General features: G+C 38.3%; 1 protein-coding gene across 1 annotated transcript; it reads right to left on the bottom strand.

The window, feature by feature from the left end:
- Positions 1-5,851: 5,851 nt before the first annotated feature.
- LOC101851710 lies at positions 5,852-13,368 on the bottom strand. Its single transcript, XM_005092191.3, has 6 exons — positions 13,264-13,368; positions 12,419-12,599; positions 10,070-10,345; positions 8,514-8,610; positions 7,528-7,650; positions 5,852-6,549 (listed from the first exon to the last, which is right to left on the bottom strand). Exons 2-5 carry the CDS (start codon positions 12,581-12,583, stop codon positions 7,547-7,549), a joined length of 642 nt encoding a protein of 213 aa, XP_005092248.1. The 5' UTR covers positions 12,584-12,599; positions 13,264-13,368; the 3' UTR covers positions 5,852-6,549; positions 7,528-7,546.
- Between the last annotated feature and the right edge of the window lie 1,618 nt (positions 13,369-14,986).

Consider the following 14,986-nt stretch of genomic DNA (forward strand, 5'->3'; position numbering starts at 1 on the left):
TGTGTGTGTGTGTGTGTGTGTGTGTGTGTATGTGTGTATGTTTCATTTGCAGCACTCTGTGTTCAGTAACCTCACTGCAGTTGGTACGAATTAATTTCTATTAATCTGTCTGCTCTTGTCTTCTTGGAAATATCGTTTACTGCGGGTAGATATTTGAAATTCCGATGTCAATGAGTAGCTATGGTAAATTAACATTATTTCCACCTTTTTTTAAGGACGTTTGTTTTGCGGAGATATTCAAAGTTACTTAGGTCTCTACCAATTGTTCTTGATGCCTTTCTGATCAAGACGTAGGATCTTGGAAAACCAGAAAACTTCAGAGAGCCAGAATGTTGTGAAAGCAGTATGTGTGATGCAGCCTTAAATTGGCGGTAGACGTAGAGGAAGTAGATTGCCCAAGCAAGTCGAATTTTTTTAAGGCTCCTAAATCTACCAGTCAAAGGCAGAATAAATAAATTAATTTCTTAGCCTTCTGTTATTAACAGACATTCTTAGATTTCTGGAGTGGGAAGAAACTGGAACATATTTTTGGGGTCTTTCGGTCTTTCTCTCTAGTAAGCACTTTTCGATTAGGTCAAGCAGTATCTGCAGGTTGATTCTATCACACTAAATATGCCCGCCCCAGAAACTTGTTTAGTGATCACATCAGCATGTTATCATCATGTAGAAAAGGACCGGATGAATAGATATAATATATCTCTCGTTCCCCCTACTGCAGTGTCTTATCTAGCACTTAAAACTGGCAGTCCAACACCACTCCCATTAGTGTGCCACACCTGTGAATACACCAATGTTCTGCTATGAAAATCTAGAGGGGAGAGAAAAAAAAGCTGAACCAGCAACAACCACAACAACAAAACAAAACAAAAAACGGAACCGTAAAACAAACGAAATGTAAAAAAACAAAACAAAACATAACACAAACATTATATATTACAGAAAACAAAGCAAAATAAAACCAAAAAACCCTGAAAAAATAGAATAAAAAAATACTTGATCATGGGCGTCAACATGATAATATTAATAATATCTGTCTTTTGTTTTAATCAGTTTAGTTGGGAAGTGCTACATTGTACTATTTGGTCCTTGACGCTGTCCTTACTTTATACTCAAACTGTCTTCCAGAACCGGACTCACTTTTATCTTATTTCTCCTTTTTAAAACCGTATTTTTATTCCTGACGACTTCTGTGATCTTGTCAGTTCGCTCAGCTTTATTAACGTGTAGGCAGAGTAGGCGCTGCTTAGACGCCACAGCCACTTGGGCGTTGCTTGGAGGTCCCATTTTGCAGCGACCAAAATTTAGACAACAAGAAATGCGCCACTGAAGACAGCGTGGAAGAAACTTGCTAGCCACTCCCTCTCCCCACAGATGCTTCCTGTGCGCAAAAAAAAATAAAATAAAATAAAATAAAAACAAAATAAACACCACACACACACACACAAAAACCCATGCAGCGTTGTGTTTTAGCTTTGCAAACATTTTGTCACTCCTTTCAGACCACAACACGGCACAACTATTTTGCTTGTAAGTTTATTTTATCACAAATCCATCTCCTGGACCTTCAAGCTCAATCTCAAATTCACCTCAACTTCAAATGACACTCGCAGGACACAGTAATTATGATTCATCACAAGCTTATCCTCAATACAGTACATCACAATATCAGCAGTATTTACAGCATTTTTTTCTGTTCGTTATGTAATGTAGATTTTTTAGAATGTCTTGTTCTCTAGAAGGAAAGGCTTATTCCTTATTTAGGAGCAGCTTTGAGTATCAGCCATTAGAATTATTGTTCAATTAAATCATGCAATCATATTCATATTCATTATAACAATCAAAATTCCAATAAATGGTTGTGCAGATTTTCATCTTTCATTGAACTGTTTTCCAAGATAGGAAAACAATTCTTTACCACAGTTGAATTGAGTTTTCTAATTTCATTTTCATGTTTCATCTTTTTTATCGGAATACTTGAACCTTACTTATCTGGTCAAAGAAAGTAGGCCTATCTTTTCAATTTCACACATTTCCAAACTATATATCGACACCCACTTACTTAATGTAATAAACATCGACTTTCATGATTCCAATATTTATTGCTTTTCAAATGTACCGCCTATTTATTTTTACTGTTTCTTCATCGTCGCATGCTTTTCTTTCGTAACAATTACTGTTTTTGTCTTTTAAACCACATTATCCACTAGAGAACACATACACTTTTTAAACCCAATTTTAAAGTTTACCTATTCAATTTTTTTTTCGCCCTACATCTTACGTTGCCTAAAAACAAAAGTTGGTCTGAAAATAAACCACCACGCACAACTGAAGTGTGCGTCGAAACGGACGAGCAGCCAGGTCGGAAGTAGTGATCCCACAGGTCAAGGCGACTCCGTCCGACTGCCTAAAAATAAAGCGCTGAGCAAGCGTGAGAAACCTTTTGTGTGGTGGCTGTGGAGAAGAAGACAGAGAATACAGCGTTGTCGGAACTGGTTCTTGTCCGCTTTGTTGTATATCAATTCTCTGGAGCGAACTGCAGCTGTCAGTCGTTCGTCTTCCATCTTGGCAGGAAATAAAACGGACCGTGCGTTCTGCGCCTGCGTAGACTGGCGAGCCTGTAGTGAAGTATACAGCTCAGTGGTCGCCTCCTCCCCCTCCCCCTCCCCCTCCCCCTCCCTTTTTTTGGTTTTATCTCCGCGGCGTCCCGAAACACTAGGATAGCAGGGCGAGAGCCTGTCCACCTCACATAGAACGTGACCTTTCACGTGTCACATTTTACTACAGACACGCCTCACTTTATCCGATCACATAGAACCTAGGTTCTGTCATCCCTTCACGCCCAGCCTGGCTGCGAAAATGAATTCCTCTGATGAAAAGGCGTTGACGATACAATCTGCTCGGTGAACCTGTAGAATTAGAATCGTTGATTTCAAATATATCTAATCAGATTTTGTCTACGGTGTTTCCTTGTGGAGATAAATGGTCAGTTGAAGAAGTCCCCAGTCCAGTCCTATGACGTCACAGATCCTGTGAGGGCCCACTGACAGGGCACTCCTTTGCACCGAGCAACGGCTTTCGGCGAGGAGGAATCAACATTTCATTCCTATAAAATAAGTCGCCACCGATCCCGCGGATAATAGTAGGCCGTGTCACTGTGCGCTTGTAAAAAATTGTATAGATGGATTCCTATAACTATAACTGTGCCTAGTGGTTAGGTGACAGAAATCCGGCCGCCTCTGTGTTCTCCCAGTGAAAATATAACTTCTGTATTCAAGTGGGTGGACGAGTGCATGTGCGCGTGTGTATTACTGTATGTGCATGTATGTGCGAGTGTACATGTATGTGCGAGTGTACATGTATGTGCGAGTGTTCATGTATGTGCGAGTGTACATGTATGTGCGAGTGTACATGTATGTGCGAGTGTACATGTATGTGCGAGTGTTCATGTATGTGCGAGTGTACATGTATGTGCGAGTGTTCATGTATGTGCGAGTGTTCATGTATGTGCGCGAGTGTGTGTATACGAGTGTGAGTGTGACCAATGTCTGCGGTGCACTGTATGGGGCTTCGCTGTCGTACGCAGAACCTGCGAGTTCGAACCCTGTGTGGTGAGGGTTTATTATTTTTTTTGTACACCGAGTATTCCATTTGTCTTTTAGTTTTTAATAGAGGTTTTACGGCACTCGCAACTGCATAAGGTCATATGAGCGCCCGAAAATTAGGTGTTACCAGAGAGTGACAAACAAAAAAGAAGGGGAGATTAGGACGATAGATGTTTGATAGGAAAGAAGAACAAACCACACCAGAGCACCCACCAACCACCCACTTTCATATGTGTGCAGTTTCATGGTCAAGCTATGTTAGTACCAGCACAATTATGAAAATGACCTATGTCCAAACGTTCAAAACAAACTGCAAAAGCAGAGTTGAACACTTTCAAAGTAACTTTATTATTCTAGTCTACGAGGAAAAGTAAATAAAGGATGGAATAGGAAAAAGATGGCTTCGTGTATGCGAGTACGATTCATAATCATGAAATTTGGTCGCAGAATCTGAATTGATGTCGGATTTTCTCAATATGATTCTCTCCTTAATTTAAAACCTAAACCCCTAGAATTTCACTCGCATAAGAGTTTCAAGAATACATTTAATTCTGTTAAATACGCTTTATTATTATGTAACAACAATGCGAAAACAAGAGAGCGAAACGATCGAAGACGTGGGAAACTTCAGTTTCTGTGAAGTATTTTTACTTTTTTCCCGCCAATTCTTTTCCGAGCATCACACAAAAAGCCTTGCCAACTAGTAATGGGGTCTACAATACCTCGAATGACTGCTCAAATAAATACCTCTTGGTTTCAGAATCCCTCTTCTATACAAAAAGATACTTGCCTATTTTTGCATTGTCCTGAATTTAAGCTTCCATTTTTAGCACACTATCTTAATAAACAATGCTTATAAAATACATCGAAACTAAGAAACCGTACGCTATTGGGAGCTGTGATATAGAACATTATGCAAAATTTAATAGCACTCTTGGTTAAAATAACACTGGTCAACAAAGATTATGCTTCCGGCACAGTCAGGTTCTCATTTTTTACTATTATAAAAAAAAAACTAATTTGGGGCCCTGAATCCAAAAACGCATTTGATATTTAGGTCAAGTTTTTTAGGTTTAGCTTGAGATTGTTCTTAGTTTACATTAAAAAACAGCATTTGAGATCAGTAATTTTAGCTGCAAATAAGTTTGTTCTATGATGCATTTTCATGAAAGTGGCTTCAATTCTAAATTGTAGGATACGTGTTTTCATCCGTGGTTTCGCTATGACCATTTCAAACTCAGCAAGCAGAGTTAGAAACGGCTAATTTTACTCTACGTCAATAGTCATTATGCCTCACCACGGTTTAAACAATCCAAACAATTTGTTATCTGCCGTGAAAACCTGTACTGCTCAAAGTTGAACGATTTTAAACTTTACAATGCCTATCACCTAAAAATGGGGGAAACCTGTACATATATAAGTTAAACGCCTCCGTCAACATACGTTATTTAAGAAGAGGCGGGATTTCCAAGTTTAACATGCATCTCCAAAAGGACCGACAAAGTGCCTTTCCCAAAGACAACGGACCCAGCTGACGCTCGAACCCCCGAACCTGCAATCTCACGATCGCGGAACCGTTAGCCTAAGCAGTAGGCCAGCGATGTCACTCTATCACCTTATTTCCTAAGCGAAATTTGTGATCAGGACAAAAGTAAGGAAATCCGAAGAGTAGAGTTGATATCAGGATAATATTCTACATGCCCCGACGTCTAGTACCACACAGGTAAGATTGGTTGACCTAAACCAGACGGGCCAAAGAATTCCTTAATTGAAAAAAAATGGGACAAGATACCCACTAGAAACGCACCCAAATTTAAATATTAATTGAACCAGATTTTATCTGAAATTTTCTGGCAAGAATACGGTGGGTAGGAAGCAAAAAAAAATGTACCAGAACTTGAATACAAGAGCTAAGTCTATGAACAAGGAGCGGAAGTGTGAAGCAACCAATTTTTTGTCATGTGTCGTTTGTAAAAAATAAAAACTTATCTCGTACATTTTGAAAACTAGACCAAAACACATTTCACTATCATTTTCGGGTTCAACGCCCCAAACTCCATTTTTTTTTTTAAAGTGACGTTTGAGCCTGGAAGCTTTGAAAATTTGTAGACCGTGTTATCTTTCTAAAAATGCTAGTCATTTCCCTTCTTAAATATGAGACATTCCGATTTCCCATGACAATAGAATAAATTATATAAATATGTCAATTCTGCAAAAACCTGACCCGATAGACAACTTAACACCACATCTGGATTCAGCACTTTTTATTTCCACACAATTTGACAACTGTTGCCAAGCCTTTTTCATCGTTGACCAGTATAAGTACTAACATATCAGTAAAAAAGTAAAAAACAAAGCAGATAGCTAGAGCCATCACAAGTATGGCAGCATGCGAACATCAAATCTAAAGTACAAAAATCTAAGGCAGAAGACACATGAGCACAGCATACACTAATATCAATGCTTGGGAAGTTTAAAGAAATCAGCCAACTTGCAGGGGCACAGACTATCCTAAATAACGCCTTTGTCCCTTTCCCAGTCTTCCATAATACTCACTTTACGACCGCATGTACTTTACGACCGCATGTACAAATCGAGCTGTAGTGCAAAGTAATTACTTTATGTAAGTAAAACACCCCAGTCAAAGCACAATATGGATAACTAATACTATGCCTTTTTTCACAGGGTACCAAAATGGAAGGCATTTAGAAAAAAATATGGCAATGTAGGTATAAAGGTTCAACAGTTAACACAAAAAAAACCAAACACTGCATACGAAAACACTGTAGTGGTATCAGAAACTAATATTTCTTTAAAAATTCCGAATTCCACTTTGAATAGTGTTTGAGATTTGGAAACCAAGAAAGAACTCGTGTAATCCTGTCTTGACATTTGCACTCCACTGTGTTGCTTTTCATTTTCAAATACAAGTTTCCACCGTTGCCTCCTGTTGATAAATGCATAAAAATAAATCAGAAGATAATCGAGGTTTGCGAATATGCTTTGTTCAAGAAAAGAGAAAAGACACAATAATGGTCATTTTGGGCTGGGAATAGGACACCGACAAAACCAACATAGGGAAAGGAAAATACGGCCTATCAGTGGAGCCCTCCAACCACCCACTAAGAAGCAAACTAGGAAAGGGAAAGGAGGCGTTTTGTAGCTATGGCATTTGGGTTATTACAAATTACTAGCATTTCCTTCTCCATCCTTACCCTGCAAGCAAGTAGGTAGCTAAGGTCATCTGTTATAATGGGCGAACCATTATCAAACCCCCAATTTTGGAGGTGAGCTGTTTCGATCCTGTCCAGAGCTACCGTGGCAGAGAATACAAACGGTAGACAACAACACTCGATTTTAAAAATAATATTCACCACATACGATAAGACTGTCGTAACCTGCGTTGACGGCGACGCCTCCAACCGCTTCACCAGATGCCTACACTTGTCCCGTTAACAAAATCTTGCTGCGTTAGGAGGATAGGTTTCAAATCTACCCACCAAGCTGTCTTTCCAAACACACTTCCAGTTTAGTCATTCAGTTTCGAATCGCTACACTGGAACCAACCCTCCCCCCACTTTCTGCCCGTCCGTACACAAATGGTGAAATGGTATGGTTAAACGCCCCTATCAAAACTATTAGGCTATTTAAGAGGCGGATTCCGTACACAAAAAAGCCATCCCACACTTCCTCGATCAAATAAAAATTCATAAGTGAGAACTAAATGTGCGACAAATACAGCAGTAAAACAAAACTACAAAAAGAAAAGATGATTTAGGTGTTTAACGGTATAATCATCCCTTTTAAAAACGAGAAAAAACAACACTGCAACAACTAAACCATCTTTCATGTACCTGTGGAACAGCGTTTCCCGTAGAACCTACCGTACAGAACTAACTGACCGTACAGAACCCATTGGCCGTACCTGCTCCCTTGGGACACGATTACCAGCGAGGGGAAATGGAAACATCTGCGCAGCCGTAGAACTGTTCTTGCGGTCCACAGCCCTTACAACAATTTCCGTTGCTATCGCAATCCACGTTGTTACCTGGAAATTCAGTTCGAACGAATTGTTGAAAAAATTGAAGAACAGATAAGAGCTTGATTTTTGGATTACAAAATCAGTCATCTTACAAAATGTTATCCCTCAAATTTCACTTCAGACTCATCACTGTAGTACACCAAAGGCGTTAGATCCATTCTAGAGAGAAAGGTTTATTCCAGAGAACGGAACATTTTAGACGATATGACCGTCTACCAGCTGGGATATACCTCCCTCAGCCCGGATAAGGTTTTGAATGATAAGGTCAAAACCTCGATACATGTACTTCTAAGTATCTAAGTGATCTAAATATCCATGTTGGTATAAAATATTTGCGCAATCTTATTTTCCAAAGCGATAAATAAAAGTGATAAATTAAAGTACCGATTCAGAAAACCTAGGCAAAACTATTTCACAATAACTGTCGCATATACGTTTCTGAGATAAATTTCTAAAAGATTTCTAAATGCTGGGTCAACTTTAGCAAAAGATATGGTAAACAATAAAGGCTGCGTTGGCCTTGCCTGCAAGGACTAGACCGAGCTGTGTGGGCAACACATGTCAAAAAAAAAAAGCATAAAAAAACAAGACGGAAAACCTATATATTGAAATCGAAGCAAGCGATCTCACTAGCCTTATCGGTTAAACAACAAATTCCCTTTTATCAGAGCCTAGATATTCCAGTTATTGCATCTCCACATTTGGAATGCTTTCTTACAAGTGAACACAAGATCCATCTATTCGGCCCCGGTTAAAAAAAAACAAAAAAAACAACCCAAACTCACTGTAGTAGTGAGCGTCACAGGACATAAAAGCTTAACTTAGCCAAATCTACGAGACGAGATATATAATTTGTCCAATCAACTGACCTGCGTTGTATTTCCATTGCAGCACACACTGCGTGCACGTGACTCCCCGAGGCAACCGGACCTTCAAGCTATGTACCATTGCGTCCCAGCTTCGAACCTGGTCAGCATTGTACAAGCAAAATCAGAATAGAATCTATAATGTGTAAGCAATGGATTATTTTGAAAATTTTTCAAATGTCCGTAACACGTACCCCCTCTAGGTTGATAATTGAGCAACTTCAGATTTATGTTCCTAAGGCCGTGGTGTTGGAAAGAGAGCAAAGCTGTCAGAATTCTGCACATCCTACAAATCTTTTGGGTTGGAAAAACAGTTTCAAGACTTACGACATTAACACAATAAGGTCATATAAATGACAAACATTTGGCGTCAGAAGAGAGTAACAAAGAGGCGAGATAAAGATAATAAAGATGGTACAGAAAGAGCAAACCATGCCAGAGCCCCAGCCAACCAATTAATTAAGTTTTAGCCCTTGCGACATAAAGTTCTACGAGCCTAAGGTTTTGCATTACAAGAGAGTAAAAAAATGATGATATATTTTGGTGGGAAAGAAGAAAAAAAAAACCCACACCAGGACACGTGCCAACATATTCCTGGGAGGCATTGCACTTTTAATAAAAGCTTGGGTATTGATGCAAGGAGAACAAAGGTTTAGTTTCAGTGGAATTGAAAATGAATTATTTCCTCATTTCTTTGCCAGGAAGGTAGGGGATGGATAGAGGTGTAAAAAAAGGAACATAGCAACCTCCCCCCCAAACGGGCGTATGTAACTAGCTTACATCAATAACAATCGTTCGTATTATACGTACAAACGTGACCGTGGGTCAGAGAGTAAACATAGTACATCTTGTTTGAGTACGTGTACAATATGTGAGGCATCGTGGAGAAATCAGGCGCTCGTCAAAGTAAAGAATTCAAATAAAGTCAGTTTCGTAAATTTTACTGAATTCGTTTTTCTTGCTCAGCACCTTTTAAGCAGACTGAAAAACATTTCTGTGTGGATTTTATTGGGGGGGGGGGGGGGGGGGTAATAGAGGCATAAAAGGCTAAATCTTACATTTCCAAGAACTTGAGCTTGGAAAATAACAAACTTTTGACAGCCATTTTCTCGTTAATTTTACCTCTGAACATCCCCCCCCCCCCCGCTCCTTCCACTATACTTCCAACCGCAAATAATATTTCGACCTCTACTTAAAAGATGAATGTTCATGTACATTTAAAAATCTGAAACAATGCTAATTTACAAGCTGTAAGTTAAATCATTAACTCCAAGTCTAAAAAATTGACGAGCATCGGATTCCTCCGTGAAGTGACGAGAAAGAAAAGATGAGCGAAAAGATGAGCGAGTGTATACGTATAGCAGTTGTACTGGCACGTGCGTGTATGTGCGTGCGCATCTGCGTGTGCGTGCTCGTGCTAAAATAAAACTGTGCCGGTGTTTGATAATGATATAAGTGTTTTACGTGTTCAGTTTTAGTAGAGGTTTTACGGCACTCGCAACTGTATACGTTCATATGAGCGCCAAAGTGTTTGTGTGTGAAATGTTCAAAAATCTTACATTGTAGCGCGTGAACCCATTCGGAGACTCCAACAGGTTCGAATCCAGACATTCCTGAGTCACTGCTCTATTGACGTTGTTGTTTGGACACAGACGGAACTCGAACCAGCCCAAATGGCTCTTTGTCAGCTGAACTTTCACGTTGATTATGTCACCTTCCTGGTACTGCCGAACGATGATTCCGTTAGCAAATGTCCCACCCGCCTCGTTCTCTCGTGGTCCGTCGTAAGGGTCACCGCAAACACCACAGCGCCCTTGGTTTACTCTCCACTGATGCTGTGGAAGATTGCATATTATAATTGAGCATCGATCGGATAATTGAGCACTTTGCATAGTCCGGACAACACCAAATGGACAACTTGTCGACCTCATTACACGGAATCTAAGGGGCGAATCTCTGATTTTTGCATACGCCTCTGAATTCTAAATGGTCTAAAACGTCTCGATTTTAGTGCATATGCGACAAAAATAAAGGTTCTGTCTATATAATCATTAGCAATTAATTGATCATCAAACTCAACACAGCGCACTTTTTATAGCAAGCACGGTACTATGTAAAGTTAAAACCAAAACAATACAGGGTGTCGTTGCAGGGGCTAAGCCAGGAAATTTCAGGGGGGGGGGGGGGGATACAGTTTGGGTTAACAGATTGCTATATTTGAGTGCTATATTTGAAGCGCTAATGCAAAGTCACTGCGTCCCCCCCCCCCCAACCCCTTTACACATACATGTCTTTGTCCTTTTGGGGGGGTTGTTATAGAATAAAGAAGACGGCCTCGATCAGCTTCTTTGGTGAAAGAGTTCAGAAGTTGTAAGACAACGTTTTTGAGGTTTGTACATTATTAAGTAATCTAACGATGGTGATTAATGAAAAAGCGACAGCAAATTAAAAAAGAATGAGATCTCAATGACGGAAGATATGAAAGAAATTTTGCTAATTGTATATCACAATGAGTCAATCAAAATAAACCCACTGTCACCCACTCACTTCTGGACGGAAAACAACTGTCCTGTGGCAAATGCAGTCAGTTAAGAAAATGGATTAAACAAACAAAAAACTAACACTTAACTACCGTTCTTGGTCTAATCAAAAATCCCTGTGCAGACTAATTGAATACTAATGATTATATAAAAAGACCCTTTATATGTGTCGCATATGCACGAAAATCGAGATAATAATATGTTGTTTTTATTTTGGAGTTCAGAGGCACAAGCAACAAAAAAAAACCCCAGGACAATTCGCCACGTATTTTCTGTGTAATGAGGTCGTCAAGTTGTCCATTTGGGATTGTCCAGACTATAGGTGTTTTTTTTATCTTTCTAGTTTTAGAGAAATAAGGTCATACAAGTGCCGACATTGGAAGCGTTACAAGAGAGTGACCAAAAAAAAATTAAAAACCCCCGCACACACGAGGAGAGATAAGGACCATGTTTAGTAGAACAGGTGAGATAAGGACTTTGGGTTGATAGAAAATGAGATAAAAGAAAGGTAGGTTTGATAGAAAAGTGGAGATAAGGACGATAGGTTTGATAGAAAATGGGAAGTAAAACCCTACCTTGGCACCCGCCAACCACCCCACTTTGGCACCTCTAATCTTTATAGAAGTTAAATTTCCTATTAATATGCTGCATTAAAAACCATTTCCAAAAAGAGTTTGCATCTTCTGTTCACCACACTGGGGACCATGCGAGCCCATCTCCCCACTTGTCGCTGCGTTAGTGACTGCTTTGAACTAGAGGTGGGCAAAATCCGAATAAATTTCCAGATAATAGGATAATCCTCAATAAGACATTATCCGAATTCAGACTAACTTTTTCCTGACCCGTTTGCCGAAGCGGTTCATATCATATTGTTTGCCGAAGAGGTGCACTAAGATAGTTACCGGATTTTGCTAAAGCGACTGATTGCCCAGTCCTACTTTGAACGTGTGGGGTACGGGTTGATGTGGGAAAGATTTGGGTGTTTGGGGGGGGGGGGGGGATTCTATGTCACGAGTTGCATTTATAGATATAAATGTGGAAATTGCGGAATTTCAGACAACACACAAACGAAACAGTGTAGAGGAATAAACAGGTCTACAAGTTTGAATATCTTCCTGATTTTAACTTTTCTAAAATGAGACTAAAAATAAAATTAGCAAAACATCAATCGTTCAAGAATGATGAATTCAGAGACAATTCACATAAAAAAAGAGCCTGAGAAAATTGTTTTTCAAAAGGTATTCATGTGGGGATTTACCCTCAAGACCAAAAAAAACTTCCACCCAAGTATGGCAAAAAAAAAAAAAATCACAGGTTAAACACTCAACTCTCATACGAGTTACGGGAACAAGATTTGGTATGACTTACATCGTATCCACCACAATAAAGTTGGTTGTCGTCATAGTTTACTGGATTGTCAAATCTATATCTCCACATGCTGGATCGACTGGGCGGTTCTATGAGTCTTCCATGGCCTCGAACTTGGACAAGCAGTACCGTTGCCAAGGTTACGATTTGGAGAATTGTAGCCATGGTATGAATTTGCACTCTGAAATAAGGGAAAACGTTATTTTCGACAGAAAGTATGCTGTAGTGGCACGACTTTGGGGGGAACTATTTCTAGGATTGAAACGGTCCGCAAGGATTTGTTCGCATTTCTGCTCCGAATCTTGTTCTGAATTTTTTAAAGAAAATTAAAGACAAAATAAGTATCGGTCTTTTTTTTGGCACACAAACTGTATAGTTGTGTCAAGACGCAGTGAAATCAAGTACTCGTCAATTTAGGGGCAGATGTGGATATTGGCATAATTTTCAGCTTGTTCATATAATATCTTGGTTTTGTTGAAAAAAAATTCCATTTATCCTGAATAGAAGTCGAGAAGTTAGAGATAGATGGAAGATTGAGGAGGGAATCACCTGGTGTCAATAGGTAAAATTAGAGATTTAAAAAAAGAAAATGGCAGCAAAATTTAACGTATACAATTTGATTTTTCCAAAAATTTTAAAAACAAAATCATATTTTAGCACATTGAACCGTTACCATCGATCAAGAAACTTCAATGGAACAATTAAAAAAAAAAGGTCTTAGTATATTTGAAAAGCTGGCCAATAGATCTATTTTGACTTCTTTCTACCCACCAACACTCTGCTATCGCTTAATACTTTGGAAACGATCAGGTGAATGTTAAAAAAGAATACTTAAAATAACTCACCCAAATCCAACTTATTGAAACAGCAGTTTGCAAGAATTCCTTCTGCTTGTCAAATAAGAACTGGGGTACAGAAAAGCTGAAGTACTGTGCGTATTTATACTGTGCCAAGAACAAGGAACTCAACATAACATTGAGTATAGCACGAGTTTCTAGATATCTTTGAAACTCACTCCACTATTAAGCGAATACGTAATTGCAGGGATCGTGCAACTGACTTGTTAAGTATGTCCACCCCGGAATCATCAAACAGTTATTTAATAATCTTACTTTAAGCCAACTCATGGTAGTCCATTAACAAAGTAAACCTTTAAAAAAAATTTTTTTTCGACTCCCTATTAGTTAGACTTCGAGTTGATCGAAACTAAGCTAGACAACATTTAATAATAATAATCATAATAATAATAATAATAATAATAATAATAATGATAATGATGATAATAATAGTAGTAGTAGTAGTAATAATAATAATAATAATAATAATAATAATAATAATAATAATAATAATAATAATAATAATAATAATAATAATAATAATAATAATAATAATAATAATAATAATAATAATAATAATAATAATAATGACAATAACATATAACATTTATATAGCTCATTTCCAAGGAAGTAGCTCAATGCGCTTTACATTGGAATACCCCTTTTCAAAACCTTTCTTACTACTTCCTTTCTTCTCATGCAATATATATTTATGCACACACACACACAAACACACACACACACACACATACACACACGCACACACACACACACACACACACACACACACACACACACACACACAAACACACACACACAAACACACACACACACAGGGAAAATTTTCATTCAGACATAGGAAAAGAACAACTATAATAAAAATAACGCTTATGAAGGATAAGCTTGTAGAAACCGAAAATGCTTAAGGTGTCTTTTGAAGCTATCAAGTATTCTTGTTTGTCCTAGTTCCATGGGTAATCTGTTCCACGTAAATGGACCAAGATATGAGAAAGATCTCTCTCCATATGATTTGTATGATTTTACGGGTGTCACTAGTAGGGTGTTATCGTTTGATGATCTTAGGTTTCTCTAATTTTGTTTGTCTTTTCGAGTAGCCTATATATTTCTTAAACATTCGTAGCTTAATAATTATTACCCTTTGTCCCAGCCAAGAAGAGCCTTTTTCAGCTTTATAAGAGGCAATAGTTGGTTAGCATACTTACAGCACAGTCCAAAATTGTAACAGCTAGAAATTAAACCTATTACCATTGTTTCATTGTCTAAAGCAGTTTTAATTTATGTTCATAACAAAAGGCAATTATTCCTTGTAGCCCTATATTAAATCTGGCTCCTGTAAAAAAGTATTCTCTGATTAAGCTAAAATTTAACACCAATAAGCAATAAACGCATTTTTCAAAATCATGCCTATTTAAGGTCCGGTTCATACTTTTCTTATGACCTATCAATAAACAATTAAAATTGGTTAAATGTCAAAAACCTGGATTATTGAAATGTATCAAACATTACCGCCCCCTAAAAAAAAGCCGTTTTAGTTCCAAGAATGACAACTTTTAACAAAAAGTTTGCTTTGACCATTGTATTATTGTCAATCTTTAAACCGATCCTAGGAGTTGCCTTTTTTTTAGTACGGCAGTATTCCTTTTCAAGCACGAACCTGGGGCAATATTGAAGAAATTGTTGTGAATAGGGATATGCCATAGCTTACAGACAC

This window comes from Aplysia californica, unplaced genomic scaffold (assembly GCF_000002075.1).
Source record: "Aplysia californica isolate F4 #8 unplaced genomic scaffold, AplCal3.0 scaffold00042, whole genome shotgun sequence".
Lineage (NCBI taxonomy): Eukaryota > Metazoa > Mollusca > Gastropoda > Aplysiida > Aplysiidae > Aplysia > Aplysia californica.